The following is a 22,995-nucleotide window of genomic DNA, read 5'->3' as shown; positions in this document are numbered from 1 at the left end:
CGAACATATTTGGTCATTTCTACTCCCATTGACTCTAATGACGTTCGGCTGTGTTCGAGAAATATTGCAAAACAATATTCGATGCTGATCATATTTGGAACCGAATCCAAACAAATTCGCTCAACTCTACTCACAATCTGTCAGTATGTCTTTTATAGCATGGAAGAAAATTCATGAAATCTTCAAGATGATGTTTACATTGATAAGGTTTGAACCCATGACCCCAGTTCTGCAAGTCAACAGTGCTAACCGCTGAGTAACAGAAATATTATGTTCATGCATGGTTTTTCACATATTTTTTTAGTGCATGAGATTGATTAGCATGATAATTAAAGGGTATCTGTCATTAAAAAAAACTAGTATCGTCCTGCAGCTTAAGTGCTAATCTGTGGGTAAATACTAGAATTGCAGCTGCAGGGAGAAAATAAAGTTATATTCTCCCTGCAGCAGCTTGGTTCCAGTCGAGCAGGTGGTGCCGGAGGCTGTAATCAGTCAGCATTCTGTACAGAATGACATGCTTGTATTACACCCATTGATCCTTGAGTGACATCTGAGCCGGATGCCATTCAAGGTGCAAAGTGATTGATTACAGCATGTTCATTATGTGCTGACTGATCACACCCACTTAAAAGGAGCCGCATAGCTTTAGGGAGAATAAAACTTAATTTTCTCATTGCAAAAGAACATCCCATTATATAGCCACATATGTTTTAGATGGTTTTTATCTGCAGATTAGTACTATTGCTAACAGGCTGTCATTTTTATCACACAAGGATTAAAAGAATATTCACATTTAGAAATTCAATTCAGTCTTTTTTTGTTATATATGGCATAAAAGGAAGCAGAAGATCAGAGCTCAGAAATGTATATCATGTACATACTCTATGGAAGTACAGTAGAGGGCCATCTGATCATCTGGATGCCTTATAGCTATAATTGTAGTCAACAATACATAAAAATACCAACATAAATTGCTATAGTGAGATAAAAAATAGCTACCTAAACCCACAAGGATAAAATAACAAAGCAGTATACAGTATGTATTAAAGCTGTGGGCAAAGATACACAGTACATTATTGCTATGTGGGATACAGCAACTATCCCCTTTAAGTATTATTTTTGTTGTCCTTTAGCATTTTATGAGGTCACAAGCAAAATGCCATAAAGTATTTTTCAAATTTATATTTTTTTTCTGAAAAGCTTGTAGCCAAAGCAGCTTTTGCTTCTAAAAAGGGCACCTAATTGTAGACACATACTAGGTGAGGAAGATCCCTTTGGCGCCAGATAATGCAGTCAATTTAGGACTTATCAAGGGAAATGACATAGCTGCTGGAGACTACAACTTTTTACTGAGCCTTGAGTAAAAAAGGTTTTTGGACAAATAAAATCACCCTAAATCATAAAGGTAGAGACACAGATTGTGAAACTCAGCTGTTTTCTCAATGTAATTTTTATGTTCATTGGTATAGAATGTTACAGTATCTTAACTTTACTGAAGTTAATAAAAACCTAGAATATTTAGCTCTTGTGTTTAGAGCCATGGCCAGACATTGACTGCAAATGGACCCTGTGTAAGAAAAGTGTAAGGGCCTACAAGCCATCAAATGCAACAATCTAGACAAAGATACAATATATACAATTACATACTACCCAGAAACCATACACATGTGGACACAGGACAATAGCTGCTCACACATTACACACATGACACACACACCAAGTACACGTTACAAACACCAAGCACACATGACACACACCAAGCACACGGCACAACACACCAACCACACATGACACACACATCAAGCACACATGACACACACACACCAAGCACACATGACACACACCAAGTACACATGACACACACACAAAGAACACATGACACACACCAAGCACACATGACACACACCAAGCACACATGACACACACCAAGCACACATGACATACACACCAAGCACACATGACACACACATCAAGCACACATGACACACACACCAAGCACACATGACACACACCAAGCACATATGACACACACAAAGCACACATGACACACACCAAGCACACATGACACACACACCAAGCACACATGACACACACATCAAGCACACATGACATACACTAAGCACACATGACACACACACGAAGAACACGACACACACATCAAGCACACATGACACACACACCAAGCGCAAATGACACACACATCAAGCACACATGACATACACTAAGCACACATCAAGCACACACCAAGAACATGACACACACATCAAGCACACATGACACACACACAAAGCACATATGACACACACACCAAGCACACATGACACACACCAAGCACACATGACACACACACATCAAGCCTACATGACACAAACAGCAAGCACACATGACACACACATCAAGCACACATGACACACACACCAAGCACACATGACACACACATCAAGCAAACATGACATACACTAAGCACACATGACACACACCAAGAACATGACACACACATCAAGCACACATGACACACACATCAAGCACACATGACACACACCAAGCACACATGACACACACCAAGCACACATGACACACACACATCAAGCCTACATGACACAAACAGCAAGCACACATGACACACACCAAGCACACATGACACACACCAAGTACACATGACACACACCAATCACACATGACACACCAAGCACACATGACGCACACATGACACACACCAAGCTCACATGACACACACATCAAGCACACATGACACACCAGGCACACATGACACACACACCAAGCACACGTGACACACACCAAGCACACGACACACACCATGCACACATGACACACACACCAAGCACACATGACACAGACCAAGCAGACATGACACACAAAAACACAACATGAAGAGTACGACTTGCAAGTTGATGAGGACCCTTGACGTTGGGTTGCAAGCTTATCCATTTTGGCCAAAATTGTAACTAATACCTCATCTAATGTATTATATACATTATTTAATTTTTCATCTTTTTTGCACTTTTTATCATCTTTTTGCAGGGTGCGGCAGGGCCCCTTTATGTTGTTTCTTGTGTGTTGCATGCATATATATAGTGCTGGACGGCCCGCCTGCTAATACTATGGGCGTGATCAATAGGTTTTCCAACACTGTGCATCACATTTATCTGTGTGAATAGTGTCTTATGCAAGCCATTACCTGTGTGCATTTTTGCTACTAGGTAGCCAACCCCTCTAATGTTTGGGGGAGTGGGTGGTTGCTCTCATCAGTAGCTTGCACCTGTGCTGCTTTAGCATTTATTATCGGGGGCCTGCTGCACCCTGCGAGTGCATTTGTCATTTGACAAGGTTTTGGTGAGTCTGCTCTTCATGTTGTGGTTTTTTTAGTTTTTCTATGTTAGCTGTTCCAGACATGACACACACCAAGCACACATGAAACACAACAAGCACACATGACACACACCAAGCACACATGACACACACACCAAGCACACATGAGACACACACACCAAGCACGCATGACACACACCAAGCAGATATGACACACACCAAGCACACATGACACACAAATCAAGCACACATGACACACACATCAAGCACACATGACACACACACCAAGCACACATGACACACACCAAGCACACATGACACACACACCAAGCACACGCGACGCACACCAAGCACACATGACACACACATCAAGCACAAATGACGCACACATCAAGCACACATGACACACACACACCAAGCACACATGACACACACACACCAAGCACACATGACACACACCAAGCACACATGACACACACACAAAGCACACATGACACACACATCAAGCACACATGACACACACAGCACACATGACACACACCAAGCAGACATGACACACACCAAGCACACATGACACACACACCAAGCACACATGACACACACCAAGCACACATGACACACACACAAAGCACACATGACACACACCAAGCACACATGACACACACACAAAGCACACATGACACACACCAAGCACACATGACACACACACAAAGCACACATGACACACACCAAGCACACATGACACACACACCAAGCACACATGACACACACCAAGCACACATGACACACACACCAAGCACACATGACACACACACAAAGCACACATGACACACACCAAGCACACATGACACACACACAAAGCACACATGACACACACACAAAGCACACATGACACACACCAAGCACACATGACACACACACCAAGCACACATGACACACACCAAGCACACATGACACACACACAAAGCGCACATGACACACACCAAGCACACATGACACACACAGCACACATGACACATACCAAGCACACATAACACACACACCAAGCAGACATGACACACACCATGTGCACATGACACACACCATGTGCACATGACACACACCAAGCACACATGACACACACCAAGCAGACATGACACACACATCAAGCACACATGACACACACATCCAGCACACATGACACACACACACACCAAGCACACATGACACACACAGCACACATGACACACATCAAGCAGACATGACACATACCAAGCACACATGACACACACACCAAGCAGAAATGACACACAACATGCGCACATGACACACACCAAGCACACATGACCCACACCAAGCAGACATGACACATACCAAGCACACACATCCAGCACACATGACACACACACCAAGCACACATGACACACACCAAGCACACATGACACACACACCAAGCACACATGACACACACCAAGCACACATGACACACACACAAAACACACACAAAACACACATGACACACACCAAGCACACATGACACACACTCGAAGCACACATGACACACACCAAGCACACATGACACACACACCAAGCACACATGACACACACCAAGCACACATGACACACACACAAAGCGCACATGACACACACCAAGCACACATGACACACACAGCACACATGACACATACCAAGCACACATAACACACACACCAAGCAGACATGACACACACCATGCGCACATGACACACACCAAGCACACATGACACACACCAAGCAGACATGACACACACCAAGCACACATGACACACACATCAAGCACACATGACACACACATCCAGCACACATGACACACACACACCAATCACACATGCCACACACACAAAGCACACATGACACACACAGCACACATGACACACATCAAGCAGACATGACACAAACCAAGCACACATGACACACACACCAAGGAGACATGACACACAACATGCGCACATGACACACACCAAGCACACATGACACACACCAAGCAAACATGACACATACCAAGCACACATGACACACACATCTAGCACACATGACACACACACCAAGCACACATGACACACACCAAGCAGACATAACACACACCAAGCACACATGACACACACATCAAGCACCCATGACACACACATCAAGCACACATGACACACATCAAGCACACATGACACACACACCAAGCACACATGACACACACCAAGCACACATGACACACACACCAAGCACACATGACACAGACCAAGCAGACATGACACACACAAAAACACAACATGAAGAGTACGACTTGCAAGTTGATGAGGACCCTTGACGTTGGGTTGCAAGCTTATCCATTTTGGCCAAAATTGTAACTAATACCTCATCTAATGTATTATATACATTATTTAATTTTTCATCTTTTTTGCACTTTTTATCATCTTTTTGCAGGGTGCGGCAGGGCCCCTTTATGTTGTTTCTTGTGTGTTGCATGTGTATATATATAGTGCTGGACGGCCCGCCTGCTAATACTATGGGCATGATCAATAGGTTTTCCAACACTATGCATCACATTTATCTGTGTGAATAGTGTCTTTTGCAAGCCATTACCTGTGTGCATTTTTGCTACTAGGTAGCCAACCCCTCTAATGTTTGGACGAGTGGGTGGTTGCTCTCATCAGTAGCTTGCACCTGTGCTGCTTTAGCATTTATTATCGGGGGCCTGCTGCACCCTGCGAGTGCATTTGTCATTTGACAAGTTTTTGGTGAGTCTGCTCTTCATGTTGTGTTTTTTTTAGTTTTTCTATGTTAGCTGTTCCAGACATGACACACACCAAGAACACATGAAACACAACAAGCACACATGACACACACCAAGCACACATGACACACACACCAAGCACACATGAGACACACACACCAAGCACACATGACACACACCAAGCAGATATGACACACACCAAGCACACATGAGACACACATCAAGCACACATGACACACACATAAAGCACACATGACACACACACCAAGCACACATGACACACACCAAGCACACATGACACACACACCAAGCACACACGATGCACACCAAGCACACATGACACACACATCAAGCACAAATGACGCACACATCAAGCACACATGACACACACACCAAGCACACATTACATACACACACACCAAGCACACATGACACACACCAAGCACACATGACACACAAACAAAGCACACATGACACACACATCAAGCACACATGACACACACACCAAGCACACAAGACACACACACCAAGCACACATGACACACACAGCACACATGACACACACCAAGCAGACATGACACACACCAAGCACACATGACACACACACCAAGCACACATGACACACACACAAAGCACACATGACACACACCAAGCACACATGACACACACACAAAGCACACATGACACACACCAAGCACACATGACACACACACCAAGCACACATGACACACACCAAGCACACATGACACACACACAAAGCACACATGACACACACCAAGCACACATGACACACACACAAAGCACACATGACAGACACCAAGCACACATGACACACACACAAAGCGCACATGACACACACCAAGCACACATGACACACACAGCACACATGACACATACCAAGCAGACATGACACACACCATGTGCACATGACACACACCAAGCACACATGACACACACCAAGCAGACATGACACACACCAAGCACACATGACACACACATCAAGCACACATGACACACACATCCAGCACACATGACACACACACCAAGCACACATGACACACACACAAAGCACACATGACACACACAGCACACATGACACACATCAAGCAGACATGACACATACCAAGCACACATGACACACACACCAAGCAGACATGACACACAACATGCGCACATGACACACACCAAGCACACAAGACCCACACCAAGCAGACATGACACATACCAAGCACACACATCCAGCACACATGACACACACACCAAGCACACATGACACACACCAAGCACACATGACACACACACCAAGCACACATGACACACACACCAAGCACACATGACACACAAACAAAACACACATGACACACACCAAGCACACATGACACACACACAAAGCACACATGACACACACCAAGCACACATGACACACACACCAAGCACACATGACACACACCAAGCACACATGACACACACACAAAGCACACATGACACACACCAAGCACACATGACACACACAGCACACATGACACATACCAAGCACACATAACACACACACCAAGCAGATATGACACACACCATGCGCACATGACACACAACAAGCACACATGACACACACCAAGCAGACATGACACACACCAAGCACACATGACACACACATCAAGCACACATGACACACATCCAGCACACATGACACACACACACCAAGCACACATGCCACACACACAAAGCACACATGACACACACAGCACACATGACACACATCAAGCAGACATGACACATACCAAGCACACATGACACACACACCAAGCAGACATGACACACAACATGCGCACATGACACACACCAAGCACACATGACACACACCAAGCACACATGACACACACATCTAGCACACATGACACACACACCAAGCACACATGACACACACCAAGCAGACATAACACACACCAAGCACACATGACACACACATCAAGCACACATGACACACACATCAAACACACATGACACACATCAAGCACACATGACACACACACCAAGCACACATGACACACACATCAAGCACACATGACGCACACATCAAGCACACATGACACACACACACCAAGCACACATGACACACACCAAGCACACATGACACACACACCAAGCACACATGACACACACACCAAGCACACATGACACACACACAAAGCACACATGACACACACCAAGCACACATGACACACACATCAAGCACACATGACACACACCAAGCACACATGACACACACACCAAGCACACATGACACACACATCAAGCACACATGACACACACACCAAGCATACATGACACACACCAAGCACACATGACACACACACCAAGCACACATTACACACACCAAGCACACATAACACACACCAAGCACACATGACACACACACAAAGCACACATGACACACACATGACACACACAGCACACATGACACACACCAAGCAGACATGACACATACCAAGCACACATGACACGCACACCAAGCAGACATGACACACACCATGCACACATGACACACTCCAAGCACACATGACACACACCAAGCAGACATGACACACACCATGCGCACATGACACACACCAAGCACACATGACACACACCAAGCACACATGACACACAACATGCGAACATGACACACACCAAGCACACATGACACACACCAAGCAAACATGACACATACCAAGCACACATGACACACACATCTAGCACACATGACACACACACCAAGCACACATGACACACACCAAGCAGACATAACACACACCAAGCACACATGACACACATATCAAGCAAACATGACACACATCAAGCACACATGACACACACACCAAGCACACATGACTCACACCAAGCACACATGACACACACATCAAGCACACATGACGCACACATCAAGCACACATGACACACACACACACCAAGCACACATGACACACCAAGCACACATGACACACACACAAAGCACACATGACACACACCAAGCACACATGACACACACATCAAGCACACATGACACACACACCAAGCACACATGACACACACATCAAGCACACATGACACACACACCAAGCATACATGACACACACCAAGCACACATGACACACACACCAAGCACACATGACACACACCAAGCACACATAACACACACCAAGCACACATGACACACACACAAAGCACACATGACACACACATGACACACACAGCACACATGACACACACCAAGAAGACATGACACATACCAAGCACACATGACACGCACACCAAGCAGACATGACACACACCATGCGCACATGACACACTCCAAGCACACATGACACACACCAAGCAGACATGACACATACCAAGCACACATGACACACACATCCAGCACACATGACACACACACACCAAGCACATGTTAGGACTGGCGGAATGCACCAAGTCAAAGGTGAGATAATATAGGTGCGTTCGCAGTCCGGGGTCCACCGTGCAGGTGAGAACCTGCTGCTAGTAAATGGTAGCGCTATATGGTGGTAGACGCAAACCCTGTTACGTCACAGGGCCGTGGTACCGCACAAAAAGCGTAAGCAAGGAGTCACCGAACTCAGTCCCAAGACACGGGATTAGAGTCCATACAGACTACTTGCGCTTGACACCGCTACTGGGTGTAAGAGGTAACAAGTAATAATAGCTTGAAGCACAAGAGTGCGAGCAGACACCACTAAACACCCAGACGTGGGTTAGGAAGCGCTCTACTGGCGCATGGTGCTGCACCGGACGCTGTTTCATGTGTAACACATTGTGAGTCTAGTCGGGCGCTAGATAGCAGCCATACACCTTACGCGAGCAGTCATACAATAGGGATGGGATATTTAAAGGACGACTTGCACTCATCAACAAACACACGTATACAATTGTACACTAGCGCATGGCCGTGTGGTCATGCGAACCTTATATAGCTGCAGCATGTACAGGACCTTCCTAAAAGGACCAATAGGAAGCTGCCACAGAAGTTCAGCACCTTCAGGACCTTCCTGGAGGACCAATGGAATCCGCTGCAGTATCTGAGCATGTGACCCTCGATCTCCAATGGGAGATCTGACCATGGGCATGCTCAGAAGGGTAAAAGCAGGACTTAGTCCCAAAAGCGTCAGCTCGTCACTGCCCATCACTGGCTTTAAAGGCAGAAGCTGGGAAAGCCGCAGCAACCCTCAGCACAGAGTGAAACCGAGCAAGACGCTGGGACCGACGTCTCCGCTGAGCAGGCTTCACTGTGGCCAAAGAAGAATGGGAGACCGCAGCAGGAATGGCCTGAGATTCCCCCCTGTGCAGAAGCGGGAACTCGACCCCTAACAGCAGACATGACACACACACCAAGCAGACATAACACATACCAAGCACACATGACACACACATGACAAGCACACATGCAGCAGATAAGCCAATTACAGGCCTCACACAAAGGATAAAGGCTGCACAATAATACGTAAACTACACCTGCCAATTACTCATCAAATGCACAACATATAACATTTTCTCAGAAATCAAATGATTGTCACAAACCAGTTTTACATAGGACACAGGCAGAAAATGCCACACACAAGCCAGTTACAGATACTAACGTGTTGCAGCAAGATATTATCGTGCATAAAAGTGTAATGCTACACCAAATGTAAACTTCTTCATTGGCTTTTACTGTGGTATTTTATCCAGTGACAGTTTTCTGCTGCACCTAGTTAACTAAGTGATACATCACGGGAATCGGGATCCCTTACTCATGCTACTGTAAGATTACATAACAAAAATCTGCTGACAGATTCCTTTAATCCTGCATTATTTGCTGGCAGCTGAAATTAATAATTCTTTCCAACTAGGCAACATCTCTTCCTTTGGGCCCCTTTGCAGAAGTACCAATCGAGCATACGGTATGTCCACTCCTGTCTACAGGCATAAAAATTATTATGCTATTTCATCTTATATGTTTTTTAAGAGTCCACATTGGCTCACTAGTTAGATACCACAGTGGTTTTAGTATGTTAAAAATTTGTGATAATACTTTAAGATCCTTAAAGTTGCATAAGCAGACAGGGCAAAGAAAATATACTCTATGGGTCATCGAATGATTGACAACAATTTAGTTATGTGACAGAGTGACTAGTGCAAACTAGACCTACTGTAGTGTCATTGCGATTGGGCCAAACGTCAGAGTAATAGTAGAAAGTAAAATACAATAGTAAGGTATAAGGAAAAATAGGAATAAAAAGAATACATATGTGAAAACAAAAACAGCCATCATTTCCAGTGTAAATACTGCAAGTCTCAGCACATTCACCCTGACAATGATGTGTCTTATGGAGGATGTCAGTTCTATGTTAGGGAGTAAACTGCTCTGGATAATGAGCGCTGTGTTGTGTTTGCAATGTTACGGGCAACAAGGCCATTTTCTTTTATAAATTACTAATATGTGTTTGGTGTTTAAACACTATTAAGGAATTAAAAACAACTGTGACAGGCTATAGTAATAATTCCTTTGTAAGAAACCAAGGCAAGAAGTAACGGAATAGAAAAAGAATTACATCAGAAGTAAATACTTACTGCTGACTAACTGACCAACACTCAAAGCTGAAGAAGAGGAAGAAGAAGAGGAAGAAGACGAAGATTGGCGGACTGGACTTTGAGCCATTGATGCTTGATTATGAGCCAAGTGCAAAAGATTTGCCTGTGATGTTGCTGGACCCACTGGCACTTGTGCTGGTTGATGGAGCTATATATCAAAATATAAGAATACGTGCATTGATCATATGTGCTAGAAATTACACAGATATATGTACAAAAAATGTTATTCAGATTTTACATTTCTTATTGTATTTTAACTTGTGCCAAATTGCGGTGCGAAATAGTAGTTATTACTGAACTAAATTAAACAGTGACCACTCATATTGAGTAATGGGCCTAATCCGGTACCTATTTTTAAACCTTGTGAATTAAAGGGAACCTGTCACCCCCCTCAGGCGTTTGTAACTAAAAGAGCCACCTTGTGCAGCACAAATGCTGCATTCTGACAAGGTGGCTCTTTTAGTTATGATGCCTGCACACGCCGAAATAAACGTTTATAAAATGTGCCCTTCATACCCTGAAATGGTCCTGGGGCGGGTCTTTCCCTCCTAATCAGACGCAGCACAGCCGTCACTCCGGGCCTGTGCGCGCCGGGCGCCACCTCCTTTTGCTGCATTATCATCCCCAGTGCCTGCACATTAAGTTTTTTTTCCAGGCGTGCGCAGTTGCGCTGCCCTTTGTACTTACAGCGTAGGCGCCGGGGATGATAATGTAGTAATAATAATAATAATAATAATAATTTTATTTATATAGCGCCAACATATTCCGCAGCGCTTTACAACTTATAGAGGGGACTTATACAGACAATAGACATTACAGCATAACAGAAATCACAGTTCAAAACAGATACCAGTAGGAATGAGGGCCCTGCTCACAAGCTTACAATCTATGAGGAAAAGGGGAGACACGAGAGGTGGATGGTAACAATTGCTTTAGTTGTTTGGACCAGCCATAGTGTAAGAGGAGGCGGTGCCCGGCGCGCACAGGCCCGGAGTGACGGCTGTGCTGCGTCTGATTAGGGGATAAGACCCGCCCCCGGGACCATTTCACGGTATGAGGGGGCACATTTTATAAACGTTTATTTCAGCGTGGTGGTCAGAATTTTTTAGAAGAATTTTTCAATGTTACCATTTGAAAAGTTGAGACCATGCCTCTAAAGAACTATAAATATAAAATACTGCAAATAAAGAAACCTGCAATTTCTCAATGAAAGAATACCTAAAATGTTGGAAAATGTTTGATATGTCATAGTGATATGTCACAAGTTTTGCTGAGACCCCCACAGATTATTAAAGATGAAAAACAAGCTAAGCTGGGTACTGTGGCCCTAAGTTTCTGATCAGCTTCTGCCACTTCAATTGTGAAATGATGCTACAATTTAAACTGCTAAAACAATTGAGAAGTCTCTTTGTGTCTAACAATGATGGGCATTTTTCCCCTTCCTTCCTCCCCTAAGTCATGAAGCCGTCTGCAGCAGAAGTTTCCCCCCCTCTACCCTATCTGCAGTAGTACTCCAAAAATGCTAATTCCTGCCCCTTTGCTGAGCCCTGCCCTTTATCCGCTGTCAGCAGAAACAGTTCTGATTATTTTTCCAGAGCTTGCATCAAATAAGACTGGCAAACGGTGGGGCAAGTTTATCTCACGCTAAGGCTGGAGTCTCACTTGCCATATAACAAATTGGTCCGATTTTGAGGCCGAGAATCGCACAAATGTTCCCGAACAGTGATACATGTGTAATCCGTTTGCAATGCAAAGATGTGATTTCCTCGCATCTAGAAACAGTGTGACATCAGTATGGCATCCGTATGCAATGCGATTTTAACATGAGCTTTTACATACAGCATTTCTCTCTATGTAAAAGCTCATGTTAAAATCGCATTGCATACAGATGCCATACGGATGTCACACAGATGGTCCGAGTGGTGTGCGAGTTTTTCTTTCACCCATAGACTTGCATTGGTGAGCATGCTGCGATTTCATTCGCACGTATAAAACGGCCGAGAAAAAAATGGTGATGGGAGCTGCCCCATAGATTAACATTGGTCCCAGTGCTATGTGATTTTTCTCGCATAGCACTCGTCCATATTATACGGTAGTGTGATTCCGGCCTTACGTTCATCATTTTATTTCTAGGTTCACTGTTTGTTTAAATGGGTTCATACAATACACCCCTGGGAGACCTGCTCCTTCTTTTGTGGTCACATGAAAGCAAGGTATGTATACAGTAGAACCCTTGATCGCAAACTGTGATTTCTAAATTGGCTTTAGTTGTATGGAGACGGGATCAAAGTGATTAGAGATCTGTGAATGAAGTAGAGAATAAGGGTATGTGCACACGTTGCGGATTTCTTGCAGAAATTTCCTGAAGAAAACCGGAAATTTTCTGCAAGAAATCCGCATTTTTTTTTTTGCGGTTTTTTTTTCGTTTTTTCGCGTTTTTTTAGCATTCTGCAAGCGTAATTAGCTTGCAGAATGCTAACGTTTTCCAAGCGATCTGTAGCATCGCTTGGAAAACTGACTGACAGGTTGGTCACACTTGTCAAACATACTGTTTGACAAGTGTGACCAACTTTTTACTATAGATGCAGCTTATGCAGCATCTATAGTAAAAGATAGAATGTTTAAAAATAATAAAAAAAAAAAAAAAAAATGCTTATACTCACCCAGACATCTCCTCAGCGGCGTCCGTTCCTCTTCCTATAGCTGGTCTGTGCGCACAGGACCTTCCGTGACGTCACGGTCACGTGAGCGGTCACATGACCGCTCACGACCAATCACAAGACAGTGACGTCATCACAGGTCCTTCACCGCACAGCAGCTATAGGAACCGAAGCGGCAGCATGCAGTGGAGGCGGGAAGACATCGAGGGTGAGTATAGGACTATTTTTTATTTTAATTCTTATTTTTTGACCACTTATATGGTGCCCAGTGCGTGGAGGAGAGTCTCCTCTCCTCCACCCTGGGTACCAACCGCACATAATCTGCTTACTTCCCGCATGGTGTGCACAGCCCCGTGCGGGAAGTAAGCAGATCAATGGACCCCTAGGTGTGCGGAATCCACTGCAATTCCGCATTTTAATGAACATGTTGCTTTTTTTTCCGCGATGCGATTTTTTCGCGAAAAAAAAGGCTACATTTGCACAAAAAATGCGGAATACACTTAAAATAATGGGAGGCATATGTAAGCGTTTTTTTCGCGTTTTTATCACGTTTTTATAGCGAAAAAACGTGAAAAAAACGCGAAAAATACTTAACGTGTGCACATGGCCTAAAGGTTACAGTTACTCCAGTAAGGACAGCTACACATTATAGTCTTATCCTAAAAGAGAAGAGAGGTATAAAGGAAAGTTTTATTTTTTTCCCTATTAGTTTTGGAGGTTGAATGTACCATATACCTTAAAATTACTCATAGTGTAGAATGTCTGGCAATATATCACTGGCAAATCAATCCTGACAGCTTAAAAGAGAGACACTTTCCAACTTTTAGCTCAAACATAGTAAATGAAAGGGGTTGTCCCACAACTGCAAATAGGTAGATATGGTAGAACTGTTTGGAGGGGTCCAATATCTTTGTTCCAGACTTAGGAAAAATTTATCTTGCCACCCTAGTAAGCACAATGGACCCTTCAGACATTTTTTGGGGGGGATAGCACAGCTCTTTACTGTGCATTGTCAGGTACCATAGTCCCCCTCATTCTAGGAAATAGTGGGGGCTTGGCCTTTCCGCAATATGTGATAATTTGTTTTTGTGTAATGAAGTCTACTGGAGTACAAGCAGTGTCCAGTACCTCTAAGGAATTTGTCATTAGTTAGAAGTACGGTACATGGACTGACCATTCACAAAATATCATTTTGTTGCTAATAATTTTTCATAACATAAAAAAACTGCAGACACAACTCTTTGTTTAGACCTTTGGGAGTTTGTTAAAAAAGTAACGCATGCACCCAAGTGACATACTTAGGGCTGTCTACTGAAAACACTCAAAAAGGAATTATTCTAAAAAGGACTGTTTGCCAATTACAAATTAAGTACATTTTAAGATAAAGAAAAATATTTTCGGTGACTTTTTATTTTCTCAGCTTCATCTGTGCACTGAGCATGTGCTGAGAGGCGGTAGAAGTGAGAAATAGATTCAAACTTCCCCTTCAAAGCACCATTTATAATAACAGTGTCTTCTTATGAGGGACATTGGGTCATCTGTAGACATTGGGAACTTAGATGTAACTACTACCTGTGTGCCCCTTATGGATGCCAAGATATTGAACATAGGTTGATTAAAGAGCATAGGGTAATAATGTTTCCCCATGTGCTTTTGATTTTAAGCACATAGACGGCACATTGGCTTTTTATAAAATGAGGTGCGGTAGGTAGAATCTCAATCCGCTTTCCATTATCAAATTTAACATTCCATCCCATCAATGGCCCAATTCAGCTTTTTTTATTAGATGATAAAATAAAACTTTAAAAGGTCACAACATATTTTGCAACTCATAGTTGCGCAAACATTTTATGACTTCTGGCATTTTTTTACAACAGTCTCAACTAGTTCCGACAACCATTTATAATGAAGGGATAGCTGAATCGGGAGAGGGTGTTGCTGAGCGTTGTTGATATTTTAATCACAATTTATGCTCCAAAAATGGTGTAAATTACAAAAGAGAGGTGTTCCAGTTTGGGAACTTGCCCACAGATAGATTTGTTCATCTGTCCGAGCACTCCTTTGTTCCCTATGAAAAAGCTTCTGACAGAAATCTCTGTCAGTGACTTATCTCTGGAAGAAAAAAGTGATTGATAATCTGAAAGCGAATTTACCCTATTACCATCTTCCCAACATCTTACCATCTTCAGTCGGACAGCGCCCCTATACACTTTAAAGTATTGGCCGAACCTCTTGATATTGGTGGACGACATGAGAATAATGTGAATGGAAGGATTAAGAGACATTGTACCCATTGGTGCAGGACGTAATAGGCAGAACATCCATAAACAGCGCTGTAGACATAGCAATGCTGAACAGGAAAGCATCTCTGATTTTACACTCCTTATCTGTTAAAAAAAATGTTCACATGCTCCCATGACATGTTATCATATGGTGGTATTTTCCCTTATTAAGGACCTATATTATGGACCTGCAGTGAACGCCACTTTCCAGTTTTATCAGTAAACTGTAACTGATTTTAATACTCTTGCATACTAATGAGCTAATAATCCTCCAAATGTATATTTTATTAGAGGCATCAATGGTAATGGCAGCAATGTATGTACATACAGTAACATCCACGTTTAATAGCCTAGACTTTTAGCATTAGGAAAGGCTGATTTTATTGAAGAGAGTTGCAAAGTCATACAGTGTGACTACTTTTAGACTTTGATGTATGAGGCCCAAGGTATTTTCAGCAGTACTCAGCATGAACAAAATTAATTTCTTTTATTATAAAATGCCAAGCCAATAATCTGTAAACAGCTATCTCCATGGCCGCCTAAGGGCTAACTACATTTTCCCATATGAACTCACTTACTAGACACTATTGGTTGATACTACAATGGATGTCACAGAAATTGCCCCCTACTTAATGAGCCTTGGAGACTTTTTTCCCTACGTGGAAATCATGCACCAAACACATGATGACTAAAATTAACACTTAGAACGTCGAGTGTGCCGATTGTTATTTCAATGTTTGTAGAAACTTCACATTCTAATGTCAGAACCTGTTTTTTATAGAGACAATGGATTCTACTTTAATTACTGTTATTACTATTATTTTTAATATATTTATATTACTTTTCCAGGCAACAAGGTCAGTCACAGATGACTTTTGGCATTGGTGGCATCTCATGGTCTTTCTTTTTTAAAAAAATAGGACATTCTTTAACAGATGGAGAGTTTCTTAAAAAAGCACTTTGTTAATCAATCACAATACTCTACAAATGCAGAAGAATGCTGCAGCCCTTCAATATATGCACACAGATTGTGGTCTTCAACTTTCTTAATACTTCTGATATATTTAAATAGAGCCTTTCACTGCTTTTTTCATGCTAAACTCGGTACCTTATGGTAAAGTGACTGAAAATTAATAAAATTTACTTCTCTCTGTTCTGAAGATATTTTCTTTCAAAGTTTAGGGTGGGGGTTCTAAGAGGTAACGTTTCTCCTTATGGAGAGTGACATACCAGCTGGCTTGTCAAGGTAAGGAGGCTTATTCGCCGTGCAATGCTCCTCTGGGAAATTAAATATTCAAATTGCCTCTTCTGAGATAAAGAGGACTTAAACTCTTTAGTGCTCTCCATAACTCTCCTTAAGGAGAAACGTTACCCCTTAGACCCCAGTCCAGAGCCTCTCACCTAGCCAAATCAGTTCTCATGCTTCGCACTGACGAGGGCCAACAGCCCGAAACACTGTGTCTGCGAATTGAGATACTGATTTGGCTTTTATCCTAAGTCATATTGCACGACTCGTTAAATGGCTGATTGTGACTTGTAGGATCGCTACTTCCAACAGGTGGCGCTATAGAGTTTAAGTCCTTTTTATCTCAGAAGAGGCAATTTGAATATTTAATTTCCCAGAGGAGCATTGCACGGCGAGTAAGCCTCCTTACCTTGACAAACCAGCTGGTATGTCACTCTCCATAAGGAGAAACGTCACCCCTTAGTTCCCAGTCCAGAGCCTCTCACCTAGCCAAATCAGTTCTCATGCTTCGCACTGATGAGGGCGAACAGCCTGAAACACCGTGTCTGCGAATTGAGACACTGATTTGGCTTTTATCCTAATTCATATTGCATGAATCGTTAAAGGGTTGATTGTGACTTGTAGGATCGCTACTTCCAACAGGTGGCGCTATAGAGTTTAAGGCCTCTTTATCTCAGAAGAGCCAATTTGAAAAGTTTAGGGTGCTATTTTTTCCCTCAACTAAAGGGGTGTTAACAGAGATTCTTCTCTAATAATAATAATAATAATTTTATTTCTATAGTGCCAACATATTTTGCAGCACTTTACATTTTAGAGGGGACATGTACATACAATAGACATAACAATAAACACATAGATCAAAACAGATACCAAGAGGAATGAGGGCCCTGCTCGCAAGCATACAATCTCTAGGGATGTTTATTTTTCCCCTTCATGATATTTCCCAATCATAAGAAAGCAGCATTAATGGGGAAAAAAGCAAATGTCTCAAGAAGAGTTCAGAATCAGCATTTTCAGTGATATGTGATATTACTATTGTCTATATCCTTATCACACTGAGATCTCCAGGATCAGAGATCAGTCATTACAAGCCCCAGGAGAGGAGGAAAGCCACATTGTAATGTCATTTACACACTATGCTCTGTATCTATCCCATGTATGGAGGAATAATGCCTTAGACCTGGGATAGATCCAAAGTGTTGTACATGACAAATGCTGCTTGCACGATCATCTTCATCACTGATCACCGCTGCCGTTCTCCTCTCACAGAGCTGTCATGTCATATCTCAATGTTATAAGGTTAGACACATCAGTCTTACTACCTCACACTAAAAAAAGGCGAATCTGACCTTCTCTGGGGACTTCTGTTTTTTTTCCTCCCTGTATAACACTACCTGCTTATAACTGGGTAATATTTAACAGGAGAAAAAGTAAACGCCCCCAGAGAAGAATGTTTGCTAACGTTGCTTTAGGGTACCGTCACACAGTGCCATTTTGATCGCTACGACGGTACGATTCGTGACGTTCTAGCGATATCCATACGATATCGCAGTGTCTGACACGCAGCAGCGATCAGGGATCCTGCTGAGAATCATACGTCGTAGCAGATCGTTTGGAACTTTCTTTCATCGCTGGATCTCCTGCTGACATCGCTGGATCGTTGTGTGTGACAGCGATCCAGCGATGTGTTAGCTTGTAATCAGGGTAAACATCGGGTAACTAAGCGCAGGGCCGCGCTTAGTAACCCGATGTTTACCGTGGTTACCAGCGTAAACGTAAAAAAAACAAACAGTACATACTCACATTCCGGTGTCTGTCCTCCGGCGTCTCAGCTTCTCTGCACTGTGAGCGCCGGCAAGCCGGAAAGCGAGCACAGCGGTGACGCGGTGACGTCACCGCTGTGCTTTCCGGCTATGGCGCTTACACAGTGGAGAGAAGCAGAACGCCAGGGGACAGACACCGGAATGTGAGTATGTACTGTTTGTTTTTTTTTACGTTTACGCTGGTAACCAGGGTAAACATCGGGTTACTAAGCGCGGCCCTGCGCTTAGTAACCCGATGTTTACCCTGGTTACCCGGGGACTTCGGCATCGCTCAAGAGCCGTGTATTGCAACGATAATCAAACGATCGCTGCGACATCACGAATCGTGCCGTCGTAGCGATGTAAATGGTACTGTGTGACGGTACCCTTAGTTGAGGGGTAAATTAACATATTAGGTGCTCTAAGCTTTAGAGGACATTTCAGCAAAGCAATGATCCCAAGAACACAGCCAAGGAAACACTCAATTGGTTTCAGAGAAAGAAAATAAAGCTGCTAGAATGGCCCAGCCAATCACACAACCTGAATCCAATAGAACATTTATGAAAGGAAATAGATCTCAAAATTCATAGAAAGTGCCCACGGGACCTTCAGGATTTGAAGAGTAGGGTTGAGCGAAACGGGTCGATCATTTTCAAAAGTCGCCGACTTTTGGCTAAGTCGGCGTCTCATGAAACCCAATCCGACCCCTGTGCTTGTCGGCCATGCGGTACGCGACTTTCGCGCCAAAGTCGCGTTTCAATGACGCGAAAAGCGCCATTTCTCAGCCAATGAAGGTGAACGCAGAGTGTGGGCAGCGTGATGACATAGATCCTGGTCCCCACCATCTTAGAGAAGGGCATTGCAGTGATTGGCTTGCTGTCTGCGGCGTCACAGGGGCTATAAAGGGGCGTTCCCGCCGACCGCCATCTTACTGCTGCTGATCTGAGCTTAGGGACAGGTTGCTGCCGCTTCATCAGAAGCAGGGAGAGCGTTAGGCAGGGTCCACTAACCACCAAACCGCTTGTGCTGCAGCGATTTCCACTGTCCAACACCACCTTCGGTGTGCAGGGACTGTGGAAGCTATTTTTTTTTTTTTTTCCCCTCAGCGCTGTAGCTCATTGGGCTGCCCTAGAAGGCTCCGTGATAGCTGTATTGCTGTGTGTACGCCACTGTGGAAACCAACTGCTTTTTTCAAAGCACATATCCTCTTGTTCCTTCCTTTCTGCACAGCTATCTTTTCTGTTTTTCCACACTTTTTATTTAATTTGTGCATCAGTCCACTCCTATTGCTGCCTGCCATACCTGGCTTACATTACTGCAGGGAGATAGTAATTGTAGGACAGTTTTTTTTTTTTTTTTGTTTTTTTTTTTTGTGGGAGATTAAGATTGGCATTTCTGCTACAGTGCCATCCCTGTGTGTGCCATCTCTCACTGAGTGGGCCATAGAAAGCCTATTTATTTTTTCCGTGATTTGTGTTCTAAAATCTACCTCAACACAAAAACAGTACATCAATCAGTGGGAGAAAAATATTGGCCTCAGTCAGGGCTTGTGTGCCACTGCTGTGTGTGCTATCTCTCATTCAGTGGGCTATAGCAAGCCTATTTTTTTTTTTTTTTTTTAATATTATTTGGTTTCTAATTCTCCCTGAAAAAAAAAAAAAAAACCTAAAAAAACAGTGGGAGAATAATATTGCCCTTTCAGCTTGTGTGCCAGTCTTGACTCCTGGGTGTGCCACCTCTCTCCCTCTCATTCAGTGGGCCATAGAAAGCCTATTTATTTTTTTTTTTAAATATTATTGGGTTTCTAAAGTCTCCCTGAAAAAACAAAAAATACATAAAAAAACAGTGGGAGAGTAATATTGCCCTTTCAGCTTGTGTGCCAGTCTTGACTCCTGGGTGTGCCACCTCTCTCCCTTTCATTCAGTGGGCCATAGAAAGCCTATTTATTTTTTCCGTGATTTGTGTTCTAAAATCTACCTCAACACAAAAACACTACATCAATCAGTGGGAGAAAAATATTGGCCTCAGTCAGGGCTTGTGTGCCACTGCTGTGTGTGCTATCTCTCATTCAGTGGGCTATAGCAAGCCTATTTTTTTTTTTTTTTTTTTTTTTAATATTATTTGGTTTCTAAAGTCTCCCTGAAAAAAAAAAAAAAACATAAAAAAACAGTGGGAGAGTAATATTGCCCTTTCAGCTTGTGTGCCAGTCTTGACTCCTGGGTGTGCCACCTCTCTCCCTTTCATTCAGTGGGCCATAGAAAGCCTATTTATTTTTTGGTTTTTTTAATATTATTTGGTTTCTAAAGTCTCCCTGAAAATAAAAAAAAAAAATACATAAAAAAACAGTGGGAGAGTAATATTGCCATTTCAGCTTGTGTGCCAGTCTTGACTCCTGGGTGTGCCACCTCTCTCCCTCTCATTCAGTGGGCCATAGAAAGCCTTGTTTTTTTGTTTTTTTTTTAATATTATTTGGTTTCTAAAGTCTCCCTGAAAATAAAAAAAAAAAACATAAAAAAACAGTGGGAGAGTAATATTGCCATTTCAGCTTGTGTGCCAGTCTTGACTCCTGGGTGTGCCACCTCTCTCTCTAATTGTGGGCCATAGAAAGCCTATTTATTTTTTGGTTTTTTTAATATTATTTGGTTTCTAAAGTCTCCCTGAAAATAAAAAAAAAAAATACATAAAAAAACAGTGGGAGAGTAATATTGCCCTTTCAGCTTGTGTGCCAGTCTTGACTCCTGGGTGTGCCACCTCTCTCCCTTTCATTCAGTGGGCCATAGAAAGCCTATTTATTTTTTGGTTTTTTTAATATTATTTGGTTTCTAAAGTCTCCCTGAAAATAAAAAAAAAAAATACATAAAAAAACAGTGGGAGAGTAATATTGCCATTTCAGCTTGTGTGCCAGTCTTGACTCCTGGGTGTGCCACCTCTCTCCCTCTCATTCAGTGGGCCATAGAAAGCCTTGTTTTTTTGTTTTTTTTTTAATATTATTTGGTTTCTAAAGTCTCCCTGAAAATAAAAAAAAAAAATACATAAAAAAACAGTGGGAGAGTAATATTGCCATTTCAGCTTGTGTGCCAGTCTTGACTCCTGGGTGTGCCACCTCTCTCCCTCTCATTCAGTGGGCCATAGAAAGCCTTGTTTTTTTGTTTTTTTTTTAATATTATTTGGTTTCTAAAGTCTCCCTGAAAATAAAAAAAAAAAACATAAAAAAACAGTGGGAGAGTAATATTGCCATTTCAGCTTGTGTGCCAGTCTTGACTCCTGGGTGTGCCACCTCTCTCTCTAATTGTGGGCCATAGAAAGC

At 43.0% G+C, this 22,995-nt stretch overlaps 1 protein-coding gene across 3 annotated transcripts in view; it reads right to left on the bottom strand.

Annotated features, from left to right (window-relative positions):
- POU6F2 (POU class 6 homeobox 2) overlaps positions 1–22,995 on the bottom strand; it is an 854,440-nt gene that overhangs the window by 31,076 nt on the left and 800,369 nt on the right. For all 3 annotated transcript variants that reach the window (XM_077269273.1, XM_077269271.1, XM_077269274.1), the window contains exon 8: positions 11,678–11,846. In XM_077269273.1, coding sequence (XP_077125388.1) covers positions 11,678–11,846 — 169 coding nt within the window. The remainder of the gene's footprint in view (positions 1–11,677; positions 11,847–22,995) is intronic.

The sequence above is a fragment of the Ranitomeya variabilis genome, chromosome 6 (assembly GCF_051348905.1).
Source record: "Ranitomeya variabilis isolate aRanVar5 chromosome 6, aRanVar5.hap1, whole genome shotgun sequence".
NCBI classification, from domain to species: Eukaryota; Metazoa; Chordata; class Amphibia; order Anura; family Dendrobatidae; genus Ranitomeya; species Ranitomeya variabilis.
Note: the sequence above shows the minus strand (reverse complement) of the source record. Positions and strands in the feature narration are given on the sequence as shown.